Source organism: Colius striatus, chromosome 11 (assembly GCF_028858725.1).
Source record: "Colius striatus isolate bColStr4 chromosome 11, bColStr4.1.hap1, whole genome shotgun sequence".
NCBI lineage: Eukaryota > Metazoa > Chordata > Aves > Coliiformes > Coliidae > Colius > Colius striatus.
This window is the reverse complement of record NC_084769.1, coordinates 22014033-22032673: the sequence shown is the minus strand read 5'-3', so window position 1 is coordinate 22032673 and position 18641 is coordinate 22014033. Positions and strand designations below refer to the sequence as shown.

The following is an 18641-nucleotide window of genomic DNA, read 5'->3' as shown; positions in this document are numbered from 1 at the left end:
TTATGAATGTCTTAAACGTTGCTAGGAGGCATTTACAGTGTCATTCCTTTGAACTTGATGTCCGCAGGAGACCTGAACCCTTTTTTCTTTGCAGGAAATCTTTCCTGCTTAGTTTCAGTAGATTAAAATACTGAATTTCTTTAATTCTTGGATTTATGTTGAGGCATTAGCAGAAATGAATCTATAGTCCCTTTATAACTGTATTAACTGAAAACAAATAGTTTAACATAGAATACATTGATTTTAAGTACTTTTTAAAAAAGATTTTGCATGTGAGCGTTATTAAAATGAGACTTGATGCTTTAGTTTTAACAGTTATATTAGTTGACAAGTCTGTATGTGCAAGAGCACATTTTTTGCTTTTTTTTAACTACTTGGCAAGTAGTTTATGCTAATTATTGTGGAAGCTGTGCAACTGGGACTTGAGAGCCAAATCTCTTAGTCCAGTTGATGTCAGTGAAGAAGCAGATCTGTTACTTCCTTTGCATTTCCCTGCTCCCCCTGCATCGCACCATAAAATGGTCTGAAATAATCTGTATAGTTTGTGTACCAGAAAGTTTTCTCAAATGTCTACATCTTTACCTGTGAGCTAGGGAGTACATAATAAAACAGTCAAATTAAATAGACTAAGCACTTCTGTGCATGCATCACATGTTATAGGCATTCAGAAAAATAAATGGACTTAAAACCAGAGTAGGTAACTTTTGTGAAGGATAGTGTATTGATCACTGTTAAACAGATCACAGTTAGAGATGGAGTCTCTGGCTAGGAATCATTCCAACACTGATAGGTAGAAGGCTGGACGTCCCTCCTTAGGAAGGATCAAGGTGTATATGCCTTGTTTCTTATGCTGTGTAATAAATATATCAGCAAAACCGAGTATGCCTTTCATGTACTTTGACTTCCTGGAGTGCCACTGGAGAAACAACAGAATATGAATATGTGTTGATGAAGGGAAGAATAGCACCTTTTGGCCTTGGCTTGTTGAAATTGGGGCATACGGGTGGTGTGTTGAGTGTCTTATCATCTTTATGCTGCAAACTAAGGTATGACTCTTCTTTTTAGTACGTGTTTGTACAGTGCAAGGCACAGAGTCCTTGATCAACTGCTGAGTCTGTAGATGCTATTTTGCTAGTAATACTTTCATTATAATATGTAACTCAATGATAATTCAATAATAGGAATCCTATACTTCTCTAATAACATTGTAACTCCGTCTCTGGTACTGCAGCTCTTGCGCTTCATATTGTCCCTTGATGTCCCCTGCCCACCTATCAATCTGAATGCTCTTCCAGTCGTACAAAATGACTGCATGCTCACATCTGTACTGTCTTTTTGTTGATTTTGTCAGTTAAAACTATTTCTGTAATATAATCTTGTTCAGAGACATGTAAGTACAAAAGTTAGTCTGTGTTGCAAGGCATTGAAGACTGAACATAAGTCTTGTACTGCTTTCTGCAATACCTTTAAATGCTTAATCTGAATAGTTTGCATTAGATATAATGGGGTTTGCAAAGTTCTAGCATAGTTTTATCAGACTTTCTTTTTCTTTGTATTATTAAATAATCTTTGTTCATTTGGCTATTATAATTGCTAGCAAAATACTATTTTTCAGTTTCACAGGGCATTTTACAGTAATAAGCAAAGGTTTTTCCTGAACTATGGATTTGACTTCTTTCATCATCAGTGCAGAGGAACAGAGATGGAATTTCCAGAGGTTCAGCTTCCCCTCCCTGAGCATTCCAATATCTTGGGCTGTCTGACATGTAATTAAAGCTAGGCAAAAATCTGACATCGAAGTATATCCAGGATTCTTGTACCTGCAAGGCCATTGGAGTGGGATGTTCTATTTGAGGGTCAAATGGGAGCAAAGAGTATCCTTTGTTGGAAGACAGAAAGGGAGAAAAGAGAGCTTGCCATTTATTTTTCTTTTTGTAAGATTTATGTGGAAGAGGCTTGTAATGTACAGTTTGCTCTTATTTGTTGAACAACTGCAGAAATTGAAACTGTTCAGTTGAAAAAGTACTATCTTGAAGAATGTTACTCTTTTAAACATGAAAAATCTGTTGAGAGGTGGTTCCTGAAGTGTAAAGTAAATGCAGCAATGTAAGTTTCACTTTTGAGTGGACAGTTTGAGGGTGGTACTATCTACCCTGGGCTTAGTAACTTTAAATCTTTCATTTGGGCAGTTGGAAGTTCTCGAAGGTATTGTGAGTATGAGGAATGAATGAATAAGGAAATTTGGCCTATTATGTATAGTTGTAATAGACAGTCATGATGCCCTTAATGTGTGATTAACAAATGTAATTCAAAAGATATGTAGTCAAAAGTATGAGGAACATCAAGGTTGAATGGACAGGTAAAAAATGTTTGAAAATAATTAGAAAATACTAGAACTGTTCAGAGAGGAACTGAAAAGAGTATCAAGTAATGCAGAGTGTCAGAGAGTAAGACAATATTGATTTCCATTATAAGCAAAACATAATATTCTGATTTTAGTACAAGAGGATTGAATTTAAGCTATAATCTCAATCTAAGTATCTCTACACAAACATGTTGGAACAAATAAAGCATAGTGGACATGTTATTGAAGACTGTAACCCTATGGGTTTAAACCATTGTTCTGTGAAATGCCTGAAGCTATTAACCTGTTTTCTGCTGGAGTTTCATATGATTTAATGTGACATTGAGTAATATTCATTAGTGGTGTGAAGGTTGGCTACCATCCTCTAGTGGAAGTGGGATTTGTCTTTGGCAGTGGTTTAGCTTAGGATACTTAATTCCTATGCAGACAACACTTGGGCAAAACTTGTCCTGTGGAATATGTTAGTTGTAGTTGTATTGAATAACACTTGTATTGCATTGTTTCTTTCAGTAAAAGAAACATTTCTTTTAAAATAAATTAGAAGCAAAAAAGAAAATATTTAAATGATTCAGTGTTTTGTTCAATTTTTACTCAGACTAAATCACTATTATGTTACTTTATTACAGTGGAAAATGACTACCTGGTGTAGTCTTTGTCCAAATAGCTTACCCAGAGCCAGTAATATTAGCCTTCTTGTTTTTACTCGGGCAAACTGTGAGTCTTAAATATCTCCTCAGGAGTCTCTTATAAGAGAACTACAGACACAGAGAAGTGTAGAAAGTCTAGTGACAGACTTAACATAAAGCCCAAAGATAGTGAGTATAGCAAGAAATTTAGAAGTGCTTTGGGCTGTATTTTTCCAGCGATGCCTCTGATGTTTGGTTTGCATGTTTTCAGCAGTAGGCTGGAATATTAAAGATAGTATCATATGTTTGTTTTTTTCCTTCATGCTTTCTTGAATATTGATTGAGAAGTTGAAACAGATCTTATCTTTCAAAATTATTTTTGTTACTAGCCAGAAATCCTTCTTTATATATATTCTTGTGTGATTCATGCCATGCAGTTTTTAGTCTATATTTCAGTAGCATTTTCATCACAGTCAGAAGACGAAAGCTGATTTATTGTAGAAATGTAGCAACACCAAAAATTCATTTTTTTCTGAATTTTGAACTTTCAAGAATCACCTAGATTCTTTTCTATTAGCAATTGTTGAACATTTGATAGTGAAGACTAATTGTTTTACTGCTTATTTTTGAATTCTGTGGTTATTTCCTCCCAAAATCCTCATAACAGGATTCTGTTTGCTTGAAAGAAGTGTCTGGTTTTATCAGCATCTGTCAGAGTAAATCAGAATTTTAATGGAAATTAGCTCATTAGTATTAATTTTTGGCAGTGTCTGACTGATTCATGAGCTGCCGTGCCATTAAAAAAAAAATCTATTGAAAGCAAAACCTTCCGTAAAATTACTAGTGAGTAATCCTTCAGTTAACTGAGGCTTCAAACGATTGCAATAAACAAGCAGATACCCCTTGTCTTCTGACAGTCTCCCCTCTTGCTGAAACCCAGGTGCTACAGGCTCACATCGTGTAGCATATACCAGTGAAAGAAGTCCTTTTAGACTCTGTGTGCTTCCTCTGTGGATCATTAAATAGTGTGATTAATGCCTGTAACATTTTAACTTAAATTCACATAGTTCAAAATATATAACTAAATTCATATTAAGTAAATCACAATAATTCAAATTTCATAAGTTTCCAGTATCTGTTTTTAGTAGAATATGTGCAGGTAAATTTTGAGAAAAGAGTCTCTGTCCTTGTCTATAGTATCAAACCTGGTTTTTGCTGACATGGTTATTTTTCTTTTCTTTGCAACTTTGTTGAGAAGTGCCCTTGATACTGCAGATCACTTCTACTTCTTCCATATTACTTATTTTCAAAAATTGCCTTTTTAATGAATTGACATCATTATCTGCTATGTAATTTTCTTTGTCCTAAAGATAATATGAAATGGTGATAAATGAAGTATTAGTCTTTTGGATATGTATAGGTGTTTCAGAGCTCTTTGCCTTGGGTGATAAGTAAGCATGAAAGATAACATTTGAAAAGCCTTATGCCATAATTGAATGAATTATACCAAGTCTGCTGAAGAACTGTATAAACGAACATTGATACAGTGCTTACTGCATGTATGTGTGAGCAACTTAAACTATAATCCTGCAAATTATTACAGAGGACAGGAGAACTGCGTGATTTGCAAGTTCTCTGTTAACATTTGGTTACTATTTTTGATACTGTGCAAAGGCTGCTATGTTTATAATGCTTTCTAAAAAGTTATCAGTGCTATCTCCTCATTTTTATCACTATAAGGGTGTGTTTAGTAACTCAATGCAAGATAGTGAAAATAAATGAGCAGTGTTGTATGTAGTACTTGAATTGTTTTTTGGCTTGGTTATTATTGAGAAATAATATACAAATTGTTCATATTATTGTTTATAAGCATCTGTTTCATTAGAAATTTGAATCATGTGGATGCAGATTTAATTCTGTATCATAATTTCTTTTTAAGTGGCTATGAATATTCCGATGGTTTTGAATAGCAATATTACACTAAATATACCGGCAGATTTAGTATTTGCTTTGCACAGTAATTCCAATTGATAAATGGTGGTTTATATGTTGTGTTTATTAGAGCTTTAACTGCTAATCTCATATGGAAATGTTGCTTTGTAGGGCAAAATTCAGCAGGAGGGCCTGGGATTCCAGAGTAAATTTGTACATTCCAACAGGGCATTTTTGCAAGGGAGGTTGTTGTGTTTTAAAGGTAGTTGATAAGAGACCTGCACCACCAACCCCAGACCTGCACCACCAACCACCATCATGCATTAGTCTATAGAAGGTATTTGGGTGCACATACTCCTGTACCACTCCGTACCACCATTTATCCAAGTGAAATTTTTGACCATTTGCAGGATACATTATAAATCAGGATGTCACTACCAGACAATCAGATTTGAACATTCCTTGCATAAAGTAGCTAGCCTATATTCCTTAGGAATACATCACTTAACTGTGTTTATATGACAGTGTTGATATGCCTGGTTTTACATGAAAGTTAGGGTAGCATGTTATTTATGTCATCATGAATTCAAAAAGTAGGTGGTTGTACTTTATGTATACTAAGGTTATCTTCTCTGGACAAATCAGTCAGAATAATTGAAAGATATAGTTTTATCAAATGGCAATTAATTAAATCAGGAAAGACGATTTTTTTTCTTTAGAGTTGAGCTTTGCTACTGCCTCAGGTTTTTTTTCAGTATTCCCTTCCCTGAGGTGCTGACAACAGATTAACACGAAACAGAGCCCTGTTGAACCTAATTATGTTATAGCTCATTGTTTTGGGGACCTATAAAACTGTTCACTGCCTTTTTATGAGGCTGTAGTCACAACCAAAGGCCATAAACAGTGCATTTTCTCTTTCTTACATGACTGAAGATTTCATTAGTTGAGTCTAATAAAGGCATAATCCAGCTGCATTTGCACCTGGGAATGAATACTTCTTTATCAGGTCTTAATACTTAGCAGGTTAAGCAGAAGGGAGTGACAGCAGGATAGCTTTTGATCAGCTATAGATGTCTGAAAGCTTAATTTCTTTTAAAATTATTTGCTATTCAAATATTGACTGAAGACATGCTCTCTTGTACTTCAGAGGAAAGATTTTAAATATAAGGGCATTATTAGAAAACAAAACAAAACCGAGGTGTTCGTACTTTCAAGCAATCACAGCTGAAACAAGACTTCCACATTATCTAAGGGGATTATTATTTTCTTTTAAATCCTCAGAGACTGGGAAGGACCAATGTTTAGTATACTTAACTCTTACAACTAATGTGGAAAATGATGCCCCAACTTTATATGTCTGTACTGCTTGTGAATTTAAAATGGAGACATTCCTGCTAAATAGACTTCTACAGTGTAGGTGCTCCTCTGAGGCTGGCTTGAGTTATTTTTCCTTTTTTTGTTGTTGTTTTCGTTTGTATAATATACAAATACTAAAATTATGAGACTTTTCTAGGAATTTAGTTGGGGCATACCCTGTAAAGTTTAGAGCTGTTTTGGTTCTTTTTTTTCTGATTGACTAGGTGTGTAGAGATATTTTCTTTTAATAGAAATATTTATTTCTATTTTTGTATTATTGTAGCATTATTTTCTCTCTTTTCCATGCTGTAAGGTGCTGGATAGATTGCAGTTGTTTGAGAAGAATGCTTTGCACTGGCCTTTTATGAGGTGTAGTGGTACTGCTAACCTGCTTGTTACTCTGCTTGATCACAGGATGTGAGCGGGGGCAGTTTCGCTGTGGAAACGGTCGCTGTATTCCTGCAGATTGGAGGTGTGATGGGGCTAGAGACTGCTCAGATGATACAGATGAAGCTGGTTGTCGTAAGTGAAACAGCTATAGAACAAGTTTTTTTGTAATGTAAGAAATTCGAGTGTCCGTGAATGGAATTTCATTTGATAACTGATGTTCTAGATGTAGGATTGTACTGTGTTCTGTTACCACAGTAACCATGAATATTGGATGTACATACAGCTACCACTAGCATCACTTGAGCTCCAAACCTTTCAAGCCCTAGACAGTATGCTTTATCTACTGCTCCTTACGTAGAGCCTGGGTTAGTTGTGTAGAGTTGTTCGTGTTATCCTCACTGCCAGCATCCCAGATACAACAATTGCATTCAGGTGAGCTGTACTCAAGCTGTGCACAAAGATTCTCTCAAGTGGAATGTCTAAAAGTTGTGAAAATGAAGAAATTCCCTTCACGGTCTGTTTTCAAGAACTCACTTGCATTTTACCTTCCTGGTTCTAGTGTTCTTTGAGATCTTGTGGGCTGGTGCAGTTATCAGCCCACTTATAGATAGGTTAGGCCAGTTTTTACCCCTCAGCTGATGAGGAGATGATGATGCTTGGTAGTCTGTTTTATTGCTCAGCACTTTAGTTATCTCAAAAGCTAGTAGAATGAAGAATGCCTTAAACTGGCAAAACAAAATGGTTACTTGCTATTTTAGCTTAGTTCTGCAAGTGGAAAGTGGTAGTTGGGTTTTGAACAAGGAGTGGGTAATCCCATTGACTTTGTGAAAACAATTTTAAAACCCCAACACTTAACTACATTTATTGTAGTTAAAAGCATGAAGTTGAGTTGTTCTCATTTTCATACATGTGATGAATCAGGGAGATAAAAATTTAAATTTTCTTCTTTTTTTTCAGTTAATTGTGCTTTAAAAATGTTAGTGTGGTATAATGTGCTATGATTCTACAATTCTGTAAATAGTGGGGCATGTAAATATCTAGGAAGGTGGTTTTAAACTGCTTAAAACTGGCCTAAAGTTAAATTATATTATGAGATTATTCTTTGGTTCTTTAAAACAGGAATTAAAAAAAAAGTATGCATGAAGTGCATTGTCTGTAGTATGTGATGGATTTTATATCTGTAATCATTTTACCCCCAATATAATTTTGTACTTTTCAAATCTAAATCTAGAAAGTAATTTAATTTTCTCCGTTGATGCTTTGTTTACATTGATGCTTGTGCTTGGATATCATTCCATGAGCACAAAGTGTTTCTAGTTGACTTTGCAGTACTGCAAAAAACATGAACCAGAGGAAAAAAAGATAGTTAAAACCAGAGTCCTGTCTGCTGGACTGTGTTGTGCTACTGTTTCTTCCCAGGAGTGTTAACTAAGGATGGAGTAAGCTGTAAAACAGCTTCAAACATTTATTTTAATCTTTCTGATTTCTTTCTTGTTTGGCTATTTGAAAAGTATAGAGTGGATCTGGGACAGCAGCATACAGATTGTCCTGACCTGACCCTCATTTTTCCTCATAAATCCACAGAGAAGAGTCATGAGCTGGTTTTGAAAGATCCTCTTCCTACCAGCACCTGAGGTGGAGTGAGAGCAATTGAGCAGATCTCCATGAGACTAGGAATGCTATCATGAGTTCATCTAGAACTGGAAAAAAAAAAAGAGCTGCCAGAGAGCAATTCAGGGCCTTAACATTTGCTGTAAATCGCTTTCCAGAGGATCTTGTGTCTCCAGGGGTGGATACAAAATTGAAGATTCATATGCAGGAATTGATGAAACTAAATTTGACCTTTGAGCATCCTTCTGCTGGCCCATTTCCCTCTCCCATTTTATTTGGTTTGTCACAGTCTTTCATGTGTTCAGTGGAAGTTACAGACAATTGACACTTGAACCTTAAGTCTTCTTTTCACTTATTTGTTTTCTTTGAAAGTTCTTTCAGTTATCTGGGAAATTAATTTTTTTTTCATTGTTTACACTAGCACAACCTACCTGTGAGGGAAATCAGTTTCAGTGTCACACTGATGGCGAATGTATCCCACAGTCATGGGTTTGTGATGATGAGGAAGACTGTGAAGATGGCTCAGATGAGCATCAACAATGTCGTAAGTATTTTAAGTTTTAATGCTACACCAGCTTTGTGAAATAAGGTAATTTACATAGCAGCATATTGAGAACATACAGAAACAAGCCTGCTATAAAGTACAGCTTTTACCAGAAGAGTGTCTCTAAAGCAGTTTTTAGAACTGAAATAATCTGGAATGTGTAATATACAGATATGTCCAAGAAGACAAATCCAGGTCTTGAAATCTGAAAATTGCTAATGTTGCAGTTAATTAAGAAAAGAGGAGAAAATGTACATTGTGTATTAGTTTCATAGTTAATAGAAAATTAGTAGTTCAAGGTGAGAAATACTTAATAGTCTGACATCCAAGCACTGAGTCACAAACAAAGCTGCCTTAATTTGCTAACAGTGTGTTAATCATGTTTGAATTGCTGTTTTAAACTAAAGTGTTTAGTTTTCTCTACATGTTTTATAGCAAAGAAATCCTTTACCAGCCTGACTACTATAGCCATAGGGTCTTTCTTTTTCTTTCTTTTTTTGTGTTGATAGTAAGTACCGACAGTAATAAAACATTACTCTGATTTCTGAATTTCATGACTAAGCAGTTTAAAGGCTACATACAGTTAAGTAGATGCTGAAGTGATGAACAATGTATTGAGATGATTATTGCATCAAATTACATTCTCTGCTTTTATTGCATAATACAGGAAGAACAAGTGTTATAGTGTTCTAAATAACCTATTTCCTGCTACTTCTAGTATTAGAAGTTATTTTACATGATGAGAATAAGATTAACTTATTTTCCTTTTGATTCTACATATGGTTTTTCAATAACTTCTTTAAACTGAACAGCTGTGGAGTTACTTGCTAACAAACTGGATTCTGGAGAGTTTCACGTGTTGAAGTTTTAGAAGGATTTTGCTCACAGATAGCTGTTCCTGCTGAGGGTGGAAAATTGTAACTGGTTAACCACCTTTTGCTCTCTTGTTCCTGTGAGAAGGTGTCAGCACAATTGCTGGTTATGTTTTAACTAAGGAATCTCTAGATACAAAATGCAAAATGAGCAATAGCTCTGAGTTAACTTTTGAACTGTGTTGTTGTAACATTGTTCTCCATGTAAAGGTTAATCATGAGTTTTAGTAACTGTGACTGGCACTGTGCTGCCACTGCTGTTTTTGAGCCATCTCCTTGTGCTTGTCTTTCTAAAGAGATTTTATTTCAACTTGTGAACCCTGTAAGACCTTTTACTTCTTAAAATGTTTTTTTTTTTTTTCCCTGAGACAAATGGCTGACAGTTCTGGAACTCACATAATGCAGAATTAATACAATTTTTAAAAATAATCTAGTGTCTTGTTTTTCTTCAAGATACTGGCATCCCAGTAGCTGATCTCACGTTGGGAACACTGCTGACAGAGTAAGGAATAGAGATTCCCTGTAAAGTAGCAGGACAGATGCAAGTTTATTCACTGGAATGACATTGGGATATAGCATGAGTTTGAAGTAAACAAATGTGCAGGTGACAGAAGGGAGGAGAAAGACCTGCTTCTGTAGGGGAGTTGGACTAGGTGATCTCTAAAGGTCCCTTCCAACTCCTACCATTCTGTGATTCTGTGGTTCTATGATTTTGCCCTTTAGTGATATCTTCACAGAATCAATTAATTTGCCTAAGAAGAGCAGAGAGTTTCATTTAGCTGTAATGAAATCAAAGTGGAATTGCGCAGTCTTGGATTGTTCTTTTTAATTGACACAGCTGTCACGAGAAGAGACATTCTTGATCTTCTATTAGTTATGAATGTAGAATATTCATAAGCGTTGAGGCCCTGACTCTATTAGAAAACAGTGTCTTAACTCCAACTCTGCTGTCTTTACATTGTGACATTCTACTTGACCAATCTTATGGTTGCTGACAGATTTTGACCAAGTAAACAAAATAATATAGAAAACTTTAAACAGTGAGATTTATTAGTTCAGTCTTTTAGGCAGAACAATTTTCTCCCTTCAGTGGAAAAGAGCAGTGAGCTTGCAGGCCACAGAAGACCTTGCAGAACTATGTTATCTGCCATATTGTTGTCCAGGGTTCTTTAATCTCCTTGAGTACATAAAGGTTAAAGTCTTATGCTAATATTTGTGAGAAGGATGAAGTAGTTAAAGAGGAGGAAGGAAAATATTTTTCTGTTTTAAAAATCTTGGTTGTTGGAAAAGACTGATGGAGTGCCTGTTCCTTGCAGCGGGAAGGACGTGCTCAAGTCAGCAGTTCACATGTTCAAATGGACAGTGCATCCCAAGTGCATACTGGTGTGATCGAGTGAAGGACTGCACTGATGGAACAGATGAAAGAGTCTGCCGTGAGTCTTATCTCTTAGCACTGTCTCTAGTTTCATTTCATCTCTTTGTGCCATTCTAATAAATTTGTAAGATTAAAGGGCTTGTTGATGGACATCATGACCACAATATGCTTCTTGTTACAAGAGTTTCATTTCAGATTCTTTTGTGTATTAGACCTGATGCTCTGATACAGATCTGTTATTGCAGAACTCAAATGGTAACTGCAACCATAGGATCAGGACTTCTTGTTTGTCTCTGTCTGAAAGATAAATAATACTGGATTAGAAAAAAAGCAATGGTGTTTAGATGGCTTGAGTCCTTGGGAGACTCAGAGCTAACTTTGCTGATTTTTTCATATTCTTTTTTTGCATACTCTGTATGAAATCAGTGGTGACTATAACCTGTATAGAAAAGCAGAATTTGACCCCAAATCACAGAGGGACTTGGACCCTGTCAAAAATGTTAATGACTGTGCTTAGAGGAGAAAAAAAAGGGCATATGCATATGCATACATACTGTATAAAGGAAAACAAGCATATCACATGGTCAGCCAACAGTGCGTTTATTCCTGACTCACAAGTGGCTTAAATGTACACTCTTTAGAATGAGAGGTAATTTAGAACTTTATGGTACTGTGGAATAAAAAGTTGCAGAAACAGCCAGCTTGAGAATTTTTCTGTGTGATAGACCCATGGCCAGTTCTGCAGTCATCAACGTAAAGATCCAAAGTACCCCAAATTACTGCTGGAAGAATATCTTCTGGAGCTTAACATTTTTCTCTTAGAGGAAGAAATGATATTGGAAACTCAGTTAAGCAAATCTATGACAGACTGAAAAAAAATCCTGAAGACAATATATTTGTTTAAAAAATGCATTATCTGTCAATTAAAGAAGAGAAACTGCCCAGTACCTCTGAGAAACCTGTGAGTGGTCATTGAATACAGTATGGAACAGCCAAATGAAATCTTGTGATCATTATAGTGCAGTAAATCTATGACAGACTGAGACTGGAAGCTGAAAGACAATACTCACAGTTTTTTCTTCAGACTGGAAGCTACCGTGATGTTTAAAAATGGAAATGCACCTTTTATTTCATGTTTAACATTATGAATGAAGTAAATTAAAAAGACAAGTTTGGAAAGAGGCCATTAGATATCTTAACAGTAGAGCTCTACTGCTGTGTGGGAAACCCTGTCACTGCTGCATCAGCCAGTAGGCCCCATGACTGTTGTGAAGGCAGCATATTTAGCCCTAGGGAGAGGGACTGCCTCACATCATTCAACAGCCTCTACTCTGGTTTATTAGAATAGGTGTTGACAGTCCCTCTAAGGCAGAAGAGTGACTGTGACCTGGAACATTGAGAATAGGCGACTAGTTTAAAGAAATGCAATGGTGCTGAAGACAGGAAAGTCAAGAAAAATATAATGACACGCTTCCAGAAAGTCTTGTTAATTTTATTGCCTGTCTTTGCAAGGCTTGGATCTTTAAACAGAAGACATAAGATAAAACTAATACTTTGGTGATTTTGTGATTAAGTATACTGTAGGGATTAGTGTGTTAGAATCTACTTCAAAACAGTAAAATCTTATACTTTCTTTGAATATTAATTTTTCCTAGTGCTTGATCCATTTCCTCCTCTTTACTATCTCATATAAAACAAATTCAAGAGGAACATCACTGTTTTGGCCTTTGTCATTATTTATCTCTTATTTAATTTACACTAAAAAGTTTCATAAATAAAAATGATACATTCACGAACGATTAAAGATAAAAGCTATTTGGAACTGTGCTGGTTATTTCATGGAGCATAACAATATAATGTCCATTTATTTATGCCTTGTACTCACTGATATGTCTGGAAGCAAAAGTTTTGTTACAGAATCAAGATACATTATTTAAGAAGCTAGTCAGATGCAAAATGTCACCAACATGAAGTAATTCAGCAATTAAACACGTAAAAAATAGAACAAAGGAGTTCAAAGCCTCAGTCCATTTTACTGCTAATGGGATTAACAGCAAGAGAAAACTACCCATGCAAAGGCTAAGATAAACATCAGAGCAATGTTTCAGCTACAGGTCATGTAATTAGTTCATTGAAGCAGTTTTAATTTCATAAAACGGTGGGTTTTTAGTTTCTATAAATATATATTGTTGTTCTTTCATCTTTTTTAATAGTCAGAAACTAGCAAATACTTTAATTTTAAAACTTTAAACATGTAGAGTGAAATAGCAGACTAGTTGTATTAGCAAATACTTTTTTTGGAATGAGCAGCAAATACTGGTGTAATTTTTTTGTCTTACATACCTTATTTCTTTCAGTTAAAGGCAGAATTCTCTCTCCTGCCTCAGCTTCATAGTTGAAAAGTGAAAATTCCAGCTATATCCATTTTGCTTTGCCATAACTGATAGAGTAACCTTCCTTGGTACAGCTTTGGCAACTGAGAACTACACTGAGGCCATGAGGGAGAAAGGGGAAATATTTTGAAGGTGTCTTGTTTGAGGCTGGTGGGCTGAGTGCAGGTCTAGAAATCTGGATTTTTTAATTCTAATTTTGATATAGAATTGCTGCCATGGGTCAACTGACTAACCTGTTAATTCCTGCCTTGTTTGGTATGCTGCATAGCTGTTGTGGTCAGGAAGTGGGTAGCCAGGTCTGGGAATAATTTCTGGAGACCAGAGTGAAATTGAGCACAAGTCAAGAACTGAAGAGATCAATAAGGGATGTAGTCCAAGATGGAAGGAGTGGGCCATGGTCAGAGGCTAAATATTCTTTTTGGACAAATTCCATGTAACATCTGCAGGACAAGGCAGTTCAGGCTGAAGGAAATGTCTCTACCAGGGAGAGTCTTGGACAAGGAAGAGGCAAAACTGGAGCAAGATAAGGAAAGCAGCCAAAGACTAGAGTGGCAGGGATCAAAATCGGGAATTAAGGCCAGAAATGAGGATCTGGTCAGTCTGACACTTCTCAAAGCATTTCTGTTGATTGCTACCTGATATTAAGTAGCTCAAAGGACTCTTTGGGTTAAGTTCTCCTGGTGTCTCCTGTACTTCATAGGCTATGAAGTATCTGGACAATGATGCTGTGAGATAGTGACTTACAGCAGTGAGTCAAAATTAATTTTATTTTGTAAAATGCTTTGAAAAGTTGCCACAATAAAAGAATGATACCTGGAAGTAGGAAATAATTTTTTTTTCCTCCTTCTTATAACATGGTTTAGAGTGAAAGAAGGTTACACTTCTTGATTGTGTGACACAAACTAGTGTCTGCTAAATCAAATACCATTTGCAACTGTTCACCTATTACTGTTTTTGTATGGATTTATTTCCACTTGCACAACAAAAATGTTAGAGCAAAATAATGTAGGTTTAGCAATTCCTGTGACATAGCTTTCAAGCATCTTCTATGTGTGTACATTGAAACATGCTATGTAAATGTGTTTGCCTGGAAACAGTCCATGGATTACAAGGAGCACGGTGCCTCATCTGTCATTTGCCAGTTTTTTTTTTAGTTTTTGCAACTGAAGTGGTGTCACACCACAGGGAGACGGATTGTGGAGAAATATTTTGGCTAAGAAAGAGATGCTTGAGAGGAAGGGATGAGAAAGAAGAGCTCGTTTTCTCCTGAGCACTGGAATGAATATATCTCTATTTCCCCTGTTTTCACAAAGCTCATTTTATCTTCTAGGAACTGTGATCACTAAGAAAAGATTGCTTCTTTTCTCTTTTCTGTAATTAGCCAAATGTTCTGGGGAGGAAAAGGTAAAGGAAACAATGTTCATGTTGGAGGCTCTTCACAGTTAAAAGAAAGGTGACAGAAAACAGCATTGATGTTTTTCTGTCCCTTCACTTTTCTCTCCTAATCCCATATTCAGTCTTATACTATCTGTTTTTACTCTCTCCTCTTGTACTGCTGTATTCTCAGACCTCCTTAGATGCAAACCAACTACCTTGTCATCCTTTTAACTCAGAAGCTTATCAAGCCTTTTTAGCCCTTTCTAATCCAACTGTCACGGATCTAGAAAAACCTAACATCATCAAGTCCTTGGAAGAGAACCCTTCCTTTGATATTACATAATTCCAGGTCATTCACAGAGCACTGTGAATGCACCATGTGCTCCCTAGAACACAAACAGTATGACCAACTTCTCTGATTAGTATCAGTTCTTGCATAGCTATGGGTTTTTTATACCAAAATCCATTGCTCTGGCATCACATGTGTACAGCCTTTGGTGTAACTCACAGTTTTGCCATGATTCTTAATGACCACAATTCTTCATGGTTCTTAATGCCCCAGATAATGAAAACCATTCTATTAACATAATATTGCTGTAAAGTACAAAGAGTACAATGTAAAATGCTATGAAAAATATCTTTCAGATCAGTGAGAAAGGTGTGAATGATAATTTAGTAAGATTGCTCTTTAGACAGGAGATTGAGAATGGGATTACCTGTACAGAGTTTAAAAGTTAAATTACTCTCCTCTTTTCAAAGAGTGTTCTTGCTTCTGCTGCAACTACAATTAAAATAAATAACCTGTACACCAAGAAGATTTTAAAAGAAAAGAAAGGAAAAAGAACACATTGTAGTTCACATGCTAGTAAACCACAAGTGTAGTCAGAAATATGTTTTTGAAGTCTCTTCAAAATATCTTCACTATTGCCCTGCTTGGTATTTTTATAATGATTTGTGTTTAATCAATAGATTATATAATACAGTAAAGATTTTTCCAGACGGAGGACTTTTTCAGGCTTACTGCAGGGGAGAAAACTTTGACAAAGTCTCCCTCCTTCTAAGGGAGGTTGAGAAAATCTCATTAATGACTAGATCCTTAGTTTGCCTGGGTGTCAGATTGGGACATCCCTTTTTTCTATTGTAGCTAGCAACAGGACAAGGGGTAATGGGATGAAGCTGGAACACAAAAAGTTCCGCTTAAATATAAGAAAAACCTGTTTTACTGTGAGGGTGACGGAGCCCTGGAATAGGCTGCCCAGAGGGGTTGTGGAGTCTCCTTCCTTAGAGGTCTTCAAGACCCGCCTGGACGTGTTCCTATGCGACCTGATCTAGGTGAACCTGCTTCTGCAGGGGGGTTGGACTAGATGATCTCTAAAGGTCCCTTCCAACCCCTACCATTCTATGAAACAGGCAGTGCAAGGCAGTGGCTTCAACTTCCTATTTGACATTTAATCTGTCAGAAACAGTTTTGAACTGTTTGGAACACTGAAGATATTTCTGTGGGATAAGAAGAAAGATGAGGAAAATTACAAAACTGTCCATTGTAAATGCCCTGAAAAGCTTTCTGACCTCAGTGCAGTTAAGAAACAAATACTTTTTATTATTCTTTTTCACATGTGCCCTGTAATACTTAAAATACTCTTGCACTGCCATTGATTTTTCCTGCTATGCTGTAAAACCTCTTGATGGTACCTCCTTGTGATGACATCTGTTCCACACCGAGTGTAACACAAGGTCTCAGGTCACGCCTTTCTTGCTTGCTGTAGGCAGTTAAGACTTCAGGATCCATGTTGTTTCCAAAATTTTTTGAGTTTTTCATAAGTCTAAACCAAGAAAGACATGAATGATGTGTCCGTTTTAGAAGGGAGTTTGTCTGATTGAGAAGTGGGACTAAAAGATGGTAGTTATGTTTAGGGAATGTGTTGGCATTGTCAGTGCAGACTTTTGGAATGGAAGTCTTCAGAAGGCCACAAGAAGGAATGATGTAACTGGAACCCTTGTAATCTGCAACTACCATTCTCTGATGAGAGGCACATCCTGTTCCTACCTGCCAGTTGGGAACTTCTATTAGTTATAGTGAAAACGAATGAAATGTAAATGAATCAGGGAGATCTTGTACTGGACATCAACACAACTGTTTATGCTTACATTGAAAACTTTGAACAGTCAGAATCATGTAAGCCTGTTCCAAAGCTGATTGAAGTTTAGTGGGAATGTGCTGATATATAAAACAGCAGAAGCAAGCAAAATAGCGTGCCACTACTTGCTTTTTTGCCACGCAGCATTTCTGAGTTCTGCTTGAGTAGTTTTATAATCCACGTCTTGAATTCCAAGAGTATGAATGAAAATGTTCCTAAGTGAGAGGCTACTGCATCTACTTTATTAACTCATATGGATGTAAAATGGGATAAGAATTCAAAGTCGAAATCTAAAAGGTACAACATGAAATTTAGTTATTCTGTTTCTGTATTTTCATATAGCAGTAAAGGTTCAATAAATCTCACTTCTAAAACCAGCAATTATTTGCTTTTATTATTTGCTTTTATTTCAGACCATTGGCCTGAAATAGGTAACTTTTGTCTGCATGGCAATGAGCTGAACTGAGTGTATATTCTCCTACTCGTCTCTAGCACATGTACATGCATAATTTGTTGGACAGTTACACTGAGCTCAGTGACTGCTTGTATGCATAAATATTTTCAGAATTGGTTTTAATTTGTTTGAAATAATCTGTTGTGTTGACCTGTAGATCATTGACATAAGTAGAACAGACAGGAACTAAAAAAAGTCATTTATTTTGCAGAACAAGATTTGTTTTGGAAAGGGGAAAATAAATAATAAAATCCTAAAGAAAATCCTAAAGAAATCCTAAAGTTATTCATGGTCATGGAACTTTAGCATGCTTGGCTTAAGTAGAATAAACCTGTAAAAATCTGAAGTCTCTGAGTTTGAGAACTCATAACAGTCTAAGAAAACTTCGAAACTATTCTACCTAAGCACTTCTCTTAAGATCAATACAGTGTAAAACTAAGGTATGAGTAAATAAAATAAATGTTCACTGCTTGCTCTTTTCTGTTGCATTGTTCTTTATCATATTGTGAACTGTTTGAGTTGCACATCTTTTTGGAGTCAGAGAGCATCTAATTTTTTCCTTGTTTCTCACAAAGTTTTATAGTATCTCTCTAGAGGATATTCTTAAATGTCCTTTACAGGAGACAGACTACTGGATAAATGGATTATTTATCTATATTAATACAGGAAGTTTTTTATTCCTTTTTTGTTTTCTTATAAAAATATTCTGTTAACACTGGATATATATGGCTTATTATACTCTACAGCCTACCTTTCATGCTAATACTGAATGATTTCTTATTGTAGACTACCCAAGATGTGAACAGTTGTCATGTGCAAATGGAGCGTGTTTTAATGCAAGCCAGAGATGTGATGGCAAAATTGATTGCAGAGATTCTTCTGATGAAGCTAATTGCAGTAAGTACCATATCCAGAGTGATATCAAAGAAATAAGCTTTTTAGACCCTCTTTTAAAAATAAAGATTGCAATTATCTGATAGATATTCTGTATGTCTTTCTGTGTTAAAATCTCTTTCAGCACATGGATGTACCAGTACGCAGTTTCAGTGTGCTAATGGAGAATGCATCCCACGAGCCTTTATTTGCGACCATGATGATGACTGTGGAGACAGGAGTGATGAAAACTCTTGCAGTATGATGGCTTTGATTTTTGTTTCTTTTTTTTTTTTTTAGTTCTGCTTTCTTCAACTGTTTTACTAAGGAATGAT

General features: G+C 36.0%; 1 protein-coding gene across 1 annotated transcript in view; it reads left to right on the top strand.

The window, feature by feature from the left end:
* Window positions 1-18641, top strand: part of LRP2 (LDL receptor related protein 2) — a 118889-nt gene that overhangs the window by 11409 nt on the left and 88839 nt on the right. The window contains exons 2-6 of the mRNA XM_062005173.1: window positions 6694-6801; window positions 8702-8824; window positions 11013-11129; window positions 18220-18330; window positions 18452-18565. Coding sequence (XP_061861157.1) covers window positions 6694-6801; window positions 8702-8824; window positions 11013-11129; window positions 18220-18330; window positions 18452-18565 — 573 coding nt within the window. The remainder of the gene's footprint in view (window positions 1-6693; window positions 6802-8701; window positions 8825-11012; window positions 11130-18219; window positions 18331-18451; window positions 18566-18641) is intronic.